Here is a 12,085-nt window from a genome sequence, read left to right as displayed (position 1 = left end):
TGATCGCCTTGTTGCGCGCTGACAAGGAAAGAGTCGGGGCCGTCCTTCATTGATTTTGATGGGCATTAGATATTTTATAGAGCATCAAAAAGCATTAGATACGTATTCTTTTATGTGCTTATCTCGATGTTTAGAGGTCGAAACTCTTTGAAAAAAACGGACTTTTTCGTTTTTATTTAATATCTCTTAAAATATGAAGTATATGAAAAAGTCTTTCAGACAAAAGTTTTATAGTATTTTATACTCTTTCCACCGGTCTATTCAAATGTTTCAAAATGCAATATTTTACCCCCTCCTCCTCTCTCCTCTCCATTACCTTTGCAAATTTTTAAATTTTTATAAAGATAAAAATTTAAGAGCATTTAATATCGAATCCATCGATATACAGACTGTCTTAAAAATACCGGACCTCCCGAATAATTTTGCAGGATTAAGTTTTCATGAAAAACTTTATATACAACAGTTGTAGAAAATTGAGTAACGAAATTGATGGTGACCTTGAATTTGATCTTGGCCATGACCTTCAAGGTCATTTGGAAGTCAACTTGAAAATTTTTAATGGGAACCCCTATTTTTTATTACACTGCTTTTCTCTACCAATTAATTTGAACAACTGTTGTCTAAGATATTTTTTTATTTGCCTAATATTTGTTGAGATATTTGAGGAAAACTAGATAACTTTTTCAATATTTAACTTACGATATCTTGCTATTTGTCGAAAAAAAAAGTAGACTTTCTTACTTTATTTAGTGTCAAGAATATATTATTATAATAGTGCCCTAACTTTTGTTAATTTAATAATTTTGAAATTTCCAAAGGTCGATAAGTTAACAAAAGTTAGGGCACTATTATGGTAATATATTCTGGATAATAAATGAAGTATAAAAGTCTAATACTATTTTTCTTTCGTCGAATTGTTACCGAGATATCGTAAACTAAATGTTGAAAGTTACCAAGTTTTCCTTAAATGTTTCAAAAAATATTAAGGAAATAAAAAATAATTCAGACAAAAGTTGTTAAAATTAATTGGTAGAAAAAGAAGATGCAATGAAAAATTGAGCTTTCTATTAAAAAAAATTAAATTGACCTTCAACTGACCTTGAAAATACTCTCCAAATAAAAAACTGATAATGCCAGTCTCTTTCCTCTTCGAAATCATGGAACACATGTTTTAGCTTATTTTTATCTTTCATAGTTTTCGAGATTTTTTACCTGTTACGTTTGAAATTTAACATCCTGTATAGTGCTAACAACGTGCCTACAACCCTGTACAAAATGCTTCAGTATGCTTACAAATATACAAGATCTGTTTTGACATGCCTACAACTTCGATATTTCGGCCAGCATCTCAATTCGTATACTCATTTAGTCATTGCCATTAATTTTGTTGTGTCATTAGGTTTGTTCGCGTCGCACACTCCAACATGCTCCTATTTGCCCCAATGTGTTCCAATCCGTTTGCATCACCGGAAACTATATGGCGACCAAGCGTTCGCGTCGCATTGGAGCATTCCTCAAGGAGCAAGTAGGAGTGTGATCCATTTACCCCAGCTTCGGAGGTGGTGCAGTTTGGGCAGAAACAGTTTTGTCATGAGCGCATGCGCAATCATTAGTTTACTTTTGCGAAGAAGAATGCAAAAAAGTACGACTAAATTAAGAAAACGTGTATTAAATATTCAGGTATTTAAAATATCTTGCATAAGATTTTAGTTGACTGATGAAATATGCATTTTTATAATTAATTAACTAATAGTAAATTCAAAATAGGTTAAGTGATTTTATTTTAGGACAATTTGTGTGACTTATGTTTATATTTTATTTGAATTAATACGTGAGCAAAAATGTAATATTTTACATACGACATATTATTCAGTAATTTGTGATTAATATATTCCAACATTATTTGTTTTAAAGTTATTTTAACCAGTTAAGAAGTGTTCACTTACACAACTATTGTATTTAATATTAATGATTTTTTTGTTATAGTGTCTTCAGCAAGACAAACAATCCATAATGGCTGAATCTAATCAGAAAATTATGATAGCACACCCGAATGCTAATTCTTTAATAACAGGATCTATGATTCCAAAGAACTCAGCTATAAAAGTCATGCCAAAAATATTGTCATTTAAATTAGTTAAGCCTCAAACACCAAATACTTCTGCCGTAACTCACACAATGGACTTAACACAATACTTAACCACAGTGCTTTTAATGAATAAGATGAGTCCTTCCAGTATTCAGTTGCATGAAAGTCCTTCCATTACAGCAACAAGCTCTACGCAGCATACAGATACAATTATGAGTTCATTGGATTTTTCGATTGTAAACTCAGATTCTTCCACAGTTATGGAAAAGGAACTTATGACAGATAATGAAAAAGAGAATGATTCTGTTTTCAACAGTGTTTTCAACAGTGATAGCCATTTTATTTGGAGTCAAAAGTATAATGTTATTTTTCTCAGAATATGAAGAACATGAGAAAAAGTTTCAAAAACGGAAATATCAAAGTAAGGAGGCTATGTTTCAAGCGTTAGCAGAGTCGTTCCAAAAGAAAGGTTATATAAATGCTACCAAAAATCATATGAAAAATAAATTTAAATTATTGAAGAAGAAATGGGATATACATATTAAACGGACCACTGGAAAAAATAGCTCTGGAAAAGGCACAAAACCTCTTCCATATGAAGAGTAAGTTTTATGTTCATTCTGTTTCTTGTATGTGTCATAATTTTAAATGGAATACTTTCAATTGATACTCAGAAAACATGAAAGTTTTGAAGATATCTAAAAGATATGTTTTAAATATTTTCTAAGAAAAGATATTTTTAAAAAATATCTAAAAGATATCTTTTAGAAATATCTTGAAGATATCTATAATGAGATATCTTTTACATATCTTTAAGATCTCGATGTTTTCTAGATCTTAATATGTCCTTAAATATCTTTCAAATAACTTAAGTATATTTTTTGATATCTAAAATAAAATTTGTAAACGTTTTAAAATATCACGTCTTAAAGTGTAAGATGTTTTTTTACATTTCATCGAAATATGTAAAAGATATCTTAACTTGTTGCATAAGGTATCTTTTAAATCTCTAAAAAATATCTTTTTCAGAAATACAAGACATCTGGAGACATAGCAAAATATCTTTTAGAAGTCTAAAAGATATCTTTATGTCTATTTGGGCAGTTTAATCAGTTTTCTTTTTTGATATTTTTGCTTTCTTTTTGTTATTTTCGAAATATTTAAAGTATATATATTTAATCACTAATGGATTGTATACTTTTCCTTATAGAGAAATGATAAAAATATTTGGAAAAAGTCATAGTGGAGTGCCACTTATTGTAGCTAGCCGTAATGGAATTATTTCTCAAAAAGAAATTTTGCAAAACGTCTGTCAAAATTTGTGAGTGAGTAATGATCTCTCTAAAATACATTTTTAAATTCTTGTCTTCATTTAGATAAGTAATTAAAAGTGTTTTCTATTATAGAAATGAGAATGAAGAGCAACAAGAGCAGATTTCTTCTGTACTACATTCACCGAATCCCGTAACTGTAGGTACCAATTTAAATCTCTTGTCATCGAGAAACAATTCGTCACCAACAAGGAGCAATGTTTCAGTTCTGACATTATCGACTAATAGCAGCAGATCATCAATGACGGGTAGCAGCTGCTCCTCTTTAACAAATACAAGAGTAAAAGTACGAGATGGCAAATTGGCGCTTACTTTGCAATCAGTCAAAGAATCCATTTGTGCCGTATTACAAAAAGAAAGTAATGATAAACAAGAAATACGCACAAAATTTCTGACAGAGCTTCAAAAATTTAACGAATTGCAAAAAGAACGAAATATCATTCTGCAAAAACAACTTATGGTACTTGAAAATTTGGCCAAAAAGATAAATCCAACAGAGAAATTATTATTACATGACTGAAAACATTGAAATAATTGTTAGATATAAACATATATTTTATTTGACCATATTTAAAACAATGTTGGTTATGTTTTTAGTTTTTGATTAAATATAAATATTTAATTTCTCAAATTTTTATTTATTTGTTTTCTGTTAATTTTAATGGATAGCACGATAAGACTTCGTATTAAACTTCTCGAGAAGTCAAAGTTAAGTTTACTCGATTGAGTTTTTTTGCATAATAAAGCAGTATTATTTCAAATCAGTTGCTGATAAAGGATAAAAACTATTAAAATTTCTTTTAATCATCAGTCATTTTTAGTCAGTTTAGTCAGTTTATTGAAATATTACACACGTGCATTATACATTAATTGTATTTATTTTTTATGAAAAAATTATTAGAGATATAAAATATATGATATTAAAACAAACTGATGTGTGGATAACTGATATGTATTGTTGAAAAGAATTTTTTTGTTCAGAGACATTCTATAATCACAAATAAAACTTTAATATAATATTTAAGAGATTTTATTATCTTTCTTAACTTCTCCTAATATGAATAATTTAATATAACGATTGTTAAGATAACGATCATTATGTTAAATTGTTTGTGTAAAAAAATTAAATTAAAATACATATACAAACATATAAAATAAATATAAAATATAGATGTGTATTTTAACTTTGCTATATATACATAGAATACTTAAAAAAAGTAGAACTTATTACAAGAAGTAATAATCTTCTCATGGCCACTTTTTAAGGTATATTCAGACAAATATGTATGAGCACATGATATATATAAACATAAAAATAAAATAATCAATTGCTTTTTTTTACAATAAGCGCGTACAAAATTCCAAAACGTTAAAAGTGTAATAAAACGCAAAAAAGGCAAAATAATATCTTGCAAAAACAATATAGCGATATTAGAGAAAATGGTAAAAAGAATATACCTAAGAAAAAGAATTATCATATGAAGACTGAAAACATAGATATTGATGTAAGATATAAACATATTATTTATTTAACGCTGAACTTTTATATATTTATATATATATATATCATATAGTCATTAAAATTTGTCTTAATATATCTCTACTCTACGTTGAATCGTCTTTGGAACAATTGTCGGCATAGTTCATCTCTGAGATCACAACCACGTCGTTCATCAACAAAATTTTCATCCCTATCTTCTGGCAGGACATAACAACACCTGTGCATTTACATCAGCATGATTGTCGTCCTCGGGTTCTTCCATGTATTGCATATCATTAAAGTCAGCCATATTATGAAGGACGCAACAAGCGAAAATGAATTTAATGATGAACTGCATGTTCCTCAGCTTAAGGAAATATAATTCCCTGAAACGTTGTTTCAATACTCCAAATGTATGTTCTACAGAGATTTTGCACTGACTATGTATACGATTAAAGTTTCTTTGGGCCTGTGTAAGATGTCCATTATCCCGATATGGAGTAATTAATTGAGGAAGGCATGGATATGCAGCGTCTCCAAGAATTATGTTTCTGTCTAAAAAAATTACATTTGCTTAAGATAAACATCAAAAGTTAAATAAACATTCACGATAAAGTATATGTATATTAACTAAATTAAACAAGAATAGAGATATTCGACTAAAACAATAATACAATAATTGTTTATGATTATTATGTATTCATACTGTGACAGAGTGCTGGTAAGTCTTCAGCCAGACTAGAATTTGCAAATACTCTTGCATCATGCACTGAGCCAGGATATCCAATTAACACATCTAAGAACTTGTTCTGCTCATTAACTGTTCCCTGCATGTGAATGGAAAAATAATGTTTTCTATTGATATAGGCTACTGGGTCTTCAGAAGGTTTGTCTATACGGATGTGTGAACCATCAATAGAACCTATAACAGGAAAGAAATATTAATTAAGTTATATCATTACCCACACTAAATTACAAAAATGTAAGTTTAAATTAAGTACATCATCAGAAAAAATTACATTATTACCAATTATTCCTGGAAAATTTTTATTTTCTACATAGTATCTCTGCGCTCTCTGCTTTTCTGCCTCAGTGGGTTCATACCGAATAAATTCATTTCTTAAATCATATAAAAACTGTGTGACTCTTTGTAACACTGATTCAAAGGCACTAAGAGACAAATTAAATCTATCATCAACATCCCTGAAACTTGTACTTTGATGCCCAGCAAACTATAGAAAAGTAAGAATGTGTTTTTCAGCCGAAACTACTTCAAATCCTCCATGTCCTATATAAAATATTAATTATACTTTATTTAAAATAAAATGAAAAACTTATGATATTAAATCTTTAATTTAAAAAACAGTACTTACCTCCTAGATTTCTAAAATGTGCCCAATAACTAAATCTGTCCACCATGCTTCTGAAAAGCATTCTTTTTAAACGATAATGCATAATAAATTCTTCATCGGTATACATTGGCACTATTTGTTCAATATAATTAGTTATGCATGTTCTACGTCTTCTTTGAATGATACCTTCAGCCATTTCAATAACTGCATTAATAGCAATATCTACAAATTACATAAAATCAAATAAAAATGCACTAACTATTTAAGGAAATGACGGTAATTATACAGAATACCCCCTCACCTCCAATTTTGACGAAAAAATATTTAATCGACGCGTTTTTGCAAGAGAAACAACTTTTCTATTTGAAAAAATCGTCGCTCTGTCTTGTGGAGCGAGATATAAATTGTTAAAGTTGATGACAATTTAGGTTAGGAAATCTGTCACGGAGGCGACAGATAAGATTCCGACAGAGATTTTTTCAAATAGAAAAGTTGTTTCTCTTGAAAAAATGCGTCGATTAAATATTTTTTCATCAAAATCGGAGGTGAGGGGAATATTCTGTATAATTACCGAAAAGACAAATTAAAACTAATAATGTGCAGAGGTTATAGCAAATAAGGTTAGGATGTCACATCTTCATCAATACTCACTCTCTATTTCATCGTCGTTCCCATTGTCTTTCACAAATAAATCACGGATTACAGCTAAAGGTAAAAGATTTTCATTAATTTCATTCATAATTAATATATTAAAGCCAATGAGAAAATCTTCCAATGGATCCATGCTGCGAGTTTAATTTGCATGTTTGCATGCATCTTAAAAGAGGAGAAACTGCTCCAATCCGTTCGTATCACTGAGCATTGGTGCACATGAACTCATCTGCTCCAACCACCATCTTATCCGTGATCCAAATGCTCCCTGGTGTACATTGGAGCATGCGACGCGAACAAACCTATTCAGTTTTTGTGCTTTTATACAAGAAGACTCTTCCGAACTTTTGCAGGACTGTAAATCTTGCATATAGCATTATACGGCTGCGGAACTAATTATGAAAAAACTTATATTCAACTTGAACGTAGCATCTTACAAGAGAAGGGTCTAACGTGTAAATATAATTTTTAGCTGCATCACGTAGCGATAAGTATTCATGCACATTAGTATTAGGTAAAAGTATAATGAGTAAGAAAATTTTGTTCGCGAGAAAAATAAAAATTCAGAAGGCCTTATAACCAATTTAAATAAAGCATTCAAGGAGCGCGTGGAGGAGCGGGGAGGCATGTATGTGAAGTTAACACGTCAAACTATCAATATGAAAAAAACAAGTAGAGTTCTAATAGCGCTTTTGATAGTTCTACAGTTTCTCTATAACGAAAAAAAAATAGTTCTGCAACAATACACCCAAAAAATAAAAAATAAGAGTACAACGTGCTAGGTTCGCACAGTTACCACGTCGCTTCTTTCTCCAACGTACAAGAAGCAATCAAAATTGCACTATCCGTAGATTTTTATCCAAAAAATGAGTTTTTTCCCACTGTGTACTGTTCCGCGCTTAGCGGCCGAGGCGACGATCACGGGCCGCTAAGGTCCATCGCTATATGAGAAATCAGCTTTTTTGCGCATTTTTGTGTTATATTATCATTAAACACACATAAACATATATATTTTAAAGTAATTATTAAATGAGGAAAAAATTTTAATGATTTCCCGACAATAGTTGTCGCGAGCATTTTTGGTCTGTCTGTGTAGCCGCCGCAGCGTATATGTCATTGACCGGCCGGTCATCCTCGCGTACCGCTTACGCGTCGCGCGATATCGATATCGTCGTTAGGTCTAAGAAGTTCGGCGGCTCTTTTTAGTTTTAGATCATCAAAATACAAGTGCAAAAATATAGAGGATTTGTAACCGCAGTAAGTTAGGATGACATTTAACCCTTTGTGGTCGATGCCGCCACAATGGCGGCATTCGCAAGTCGTCATAGAAGTCGGTGCCGCCAGGCTGGCATTCATGATCGCCTGGCCGGCGGTACGGCGAACGAGGCTAGCGATAATGAAAGAAAACTATCCTCCCGATGCTAGATTCAAATGTTTAGATCAACTTACAGATAATTAATAAATTAATGTTTATCGATCTCTTCGAAATCTGCCGACCGCAAAGGGTTAATCAATTTCATTAATTTAATTAATAGAATAAAAAATGCGTATCCTTGTACTTCGTGTGCGTATTCTTATCTCATAGGTTGTCCAAGAGTACGCATTTGCAGCATTTCATATTGTTAATTATTTGAAGCACTATTAATTCAATTATATCAATTTCAATTTTTAGTAGTGTCAGTACACAACAGATAACACTTCATATTCAGTGTTAGTTTGGAGTAAGTATGTCGTATCGTTACAAATTGTACAGTGTACAATTAATTAAATGTAAAAAATGCGTACTATTATCCGCATTTCCTCTATATAGAAAATTATTATTGCAGAAAGATCTACCTGTATTAAGTATCCATGTATTATATCTTACATCCTTCTGCATTGGGAATTTGAATAATCGTTTTCCAGTTGATTTCCATTCTGACAATCTTTATACATGTACCTGTTATAAAAGCTATCTTCTAGAGTCAACATAGTCTTTATATTTTTATTTGCAATGCAGTGCAAAAAATAATTTTAGATATGTGAGAAAAAATATGTAAAAAGTAAGAAACTAAAAATGATAGAATAAAGAGAAAAATGGAAAAAGGAAAAAAAGCAACACGTAAAAGGAAAAAAAAGAATGAATAAATGAACTAATACAATGAAGTCTACACACCAATACAGGCGTATACAAATATATTTATTAATGATGGTATTGGGCAAAAAATCGTAATACGTGTTGCAAAAGAGACAGATCACGTAGATCTGAGAGATCATTTAGAAACAAATGTTGTAAAACACTAATCTCACGAAGGAAAAAAAGACTGCAGCTCAGATCAAAATACTTATCACAAAGCACGAATAGCGAAGCACCGCTATAACAAACGTTATTGTGAACCTCGCGACGCAGATTGACTATTCTCGGCGACAGAGTCGCTAAACAGCAGTGCTATAGCGCTTCTTTTGTTTCAAATCGTCAAGCGAATGATAAAAACAACGCTTGTAAAGTTTATTGACAACTTTTATACAAGTTAACTGTGGTGAAAAAAGTTGTGTTAATGTAAGTAACTCGTGCATGAATTCACATGACATAAATTATTTGGATTCGACATGGATAGCTTTTACAACGTATGTTTGTCGTTTTTTATTTTTTGTCGTTTTTTGTCGTTGTTTATATCGTGCTCCTATATGATTTATTTGTTTCAGAAAACGCGCGCACGTACGCGCAATCATAAACAATCCGCAGCTATGTGCCTAGCGTGCTGCATATGTTTTCCAGTTAGTTGGTGTCAGTAGATGTCAGTTGCTTAGTAGGTGTTAGACAGTGCATATATGAGGATGTCGGCGAATGAGGTAAATATATATTTAACCGTTAAATATTAATTATATATATATATATATTATAAATGCTTTTTTATAACGAATATGTTCATGAATGTTTCATGAATTATTTCAGAACGAGCTTAACACGATGACGACGACGCCCGCCACAGCCACAATGGTCACGACGCCCGCGACAGCCACGATGGCTACAATGGCGGGGTCTGAAAAAATTACCGGGGCGACATCGACGGCAGCGATGGCCACGATGGCGACCGAGCCAATAACGTTAACAGTAAGTATAAAAATCTACGAGGGCAGTCTGAAAAGTTCTTGGCGTAACAATGAAAGAAAATTTTTTTTGCCGTGAAATATGTTTTTCAATATAATCTCCTAAAACTTCAATACATTTATTCCAACGTTTTTCCAATAATTCAATATCATCATTAAAATGTGATTCCGGAAGGTTCTTTTCGCTCTGGTGTATAGTGATGGATTCAAGTTTCATCAACAGTTATAAAACGACGCTTGAAATCCATTTTATTTTGCTTAAAACGTGCCAAACACGCTTGAAAAATACGTATTCGAATGTATTTTTGGTCAATTGTTAGTAAATGCGACACCCATCTTGCACAAAGCTTTTTCAACTGGTGCTACTACTCGAATGACTTGACAGATCGAATAAAATTTTACATGGGTTTATATCAGGGATGCCACTTTCCAATACAATTATAGTTTGACAGTTTCTAATGCTATGTATGTGTCAGGTCAAGAACTTTTCAGACTGCCTACATATATATGTCTAAAGCCCAGTTCCACAACCTCTGTGTAACTTTAACTACTGATTAAATGCCAATAGTAATTGTTTAATTCTGATTAATTCTTAACGTCAAATGCAATTGGTCAAGTCTAGTGAAATAACCAGCTGGTTAAGTTAACTAGAAGTTGTGGAACTGGGCCTAGACATTAATCAATATCCAGTAAACATACATGTCTAAAAGTACTTGTATGTGTAAAAAACGTCTTAAAGAAATCTTTTAGACGTCTTTTAGACATGTATGTTTACTGAGTACATTATATTAAATTGTAACTTCTTATTTAACTCTTTACTTTATATTTTAATATTGTCTCATTGTTACAGACTGCAGCATTACAAAATATTATTGAAGTAGCGGTGGTAGCTGCACTAGGAAGAGGAAGAGGAAGAGGAAGAAGGACAGGGAGAGGAAGAGGAAGAGGGACAGGGAGAGGAAGAGGAAGAGGTGGAAGCGAAGATGCAGGAAGAGGAAGAGGAGAATGGAGAAGAAGAGGAAGAGGAAGAGGAGAATGGAGAAGAAGAGGCAGAGGAATGCCCTATATAAATATTTATATGACGCAATAACAAATATATACACACGCACGCACACACATACATACACACACACACACACACACATACACACATAAAAGAAAATAAAAAATTAAAAATATAATATATTTCTTATATTTATTTCTTATCCTAAATAATTTCCTTTCCTAATTACGCGAATCGCAGTGCGTGAAATATTCCAGCAAACACAATATTACATGTAACGTGGATTAGTTTTTTATATTATTTTTCTTATATATTGTTATTTATGATATTTCTTTAAAAGTATTATTTATGATTGTGAAAATGACTTTTTTGTATACGGTATTTCAAATTCGATAATCTTATTTACATTTCTATCGAATAATTATTTTGTTCATCATATCTTGACTGTTATACATACTGAAAGAAAACTGATAAAGATCTTAGTTCATAACTATTATATAACATTTGTGTTATATAACAGTTATATTGTTGAATAGGAAATTACAACTAACATGCACATTATATGTAATATTAGGCCTGTTCGTTTTGTCTGCACTGCTGAACTGGTGCATTCAGTTAAAGTGAGACAAACGTAGGTTTTCTCACTTTAACTTGTTGCACCAGTTCAACAGTGCAGACAAAACGAACAGGCCTAATGTGTTTGCTGGGATGATTCCTCCTGATGATATATATATAATTTTTACTATATTCTGTGTATTAGCTCAGATATGAACCAAACTATTACAGACAAACTTCGTTACCGAACGACATCGACGTAGTTAACGTCTATTTTCTCAGGGGGCGCATCGAATTCATAAAAATTTCTGAACCTTCGCTGATGGCCGCTCTCAGGTTTCTCTCTGCTTATATTAAAAGACATATTAAAAGTAAGACGTCTCTCTTTTATACGCTTTTAGACGTATCTTATTGTAGATCGATGTTAAGAGTGAGAGTATGAATGCTTATGTGCAGTGATGCACATATATGGTGCAGGTTGTTAGTGCATCAAATTGTTTTAACCACATCAGGTATATGGCAGAAGAGTACCTG

At 31.7% G+C, this 12,085-nt stretch overlaps 1 protein-coding gene, 1 long non-coding RNA gene and 1 pseudogene across 3 annotated transcripts; 2 read left to right on the top strand and 1 right to left on the bottom strand.

The window, feature by feature from the left end:
• Window positions 1–1,226: 1,226 nt before the first annotated feature.
• On the top strand, window positions 1,227–3,966 carry LOC112588841 (uncharacterized; annotated as a pseudogene).
• Window positions 3,967–5,065: 1,099 nt separating this feature from the next.
• Window positions 5,066–7,205, bottom strand: LOC112588839 (protein ALP1-like). 2 transcript variants are annotated; one of them, XM_025300005.1, is made up of 4 exons: window positions 6,904–7,205; window positions 6,274–6,456; window positions 5,607–5,822; window positions 5,066–5,455 (listed from the first exon to the last, which is right to left on the bottom strand). In XM_025300005.1, the coding sequence occupies exons 1-4, from the start codon at window positions 7,034–7,036 to the stop codon at window positions 5,112–5,114; spliced, it is 876 nt and encodes a 291-aa protein (XP_025155790.1). In that variant the 5' UTR covers window positions 7,037–7,205; the 3' UTR covers window positions 5,066–5,111. The 2 variants fall into 2 exon arrangements, with proteins under 2 accessions (XP_025155790.1, XP_025155789.1); XM_025300004.1 differs by having other exon boundaries at window positions 6,274–6,474; window positions 6,904–7,204.
• Window positions 7,206–7,320: 115 nt separating this feature from the next.
• On the top strand, window positions 7,321–8,774 carry LOC112588840 (uncharacterized). The gene is made up of 3 exons (XR_003113077.1): window positions 7,321–8,160; window positions 8,576–8,624; window positions 8,730–8,774. It is a non-coding gene; the product is annotated as an uncharacterized LOC112588840 (long non-coding RNA).
• The last annotated feature ends 3,311 nt before the right edge of the window (window positions 8,775–12,085 follow it).

The sequence above is a fragment of the Harpegnathos saltator genome, unplaced genomic scaffold (assembly GCF_003227715.2).
Source record: "Harpegnathos saltator strain DR-91 unplaced genomic scaffold, Hsal_v8.6 scaffold312, whole genome shotgun sequence".
In the NCBI taxonomy this organism is placed as follows: Eukaryota; Metazoa; Arthropoda; class Insecta; order Hymenoptera; family Formicidae; genus Harpegnathos; species Harpegnathos saltator.
This window is presented reverse-complemented; position numbering and strand designations above follow the sequence as displayed.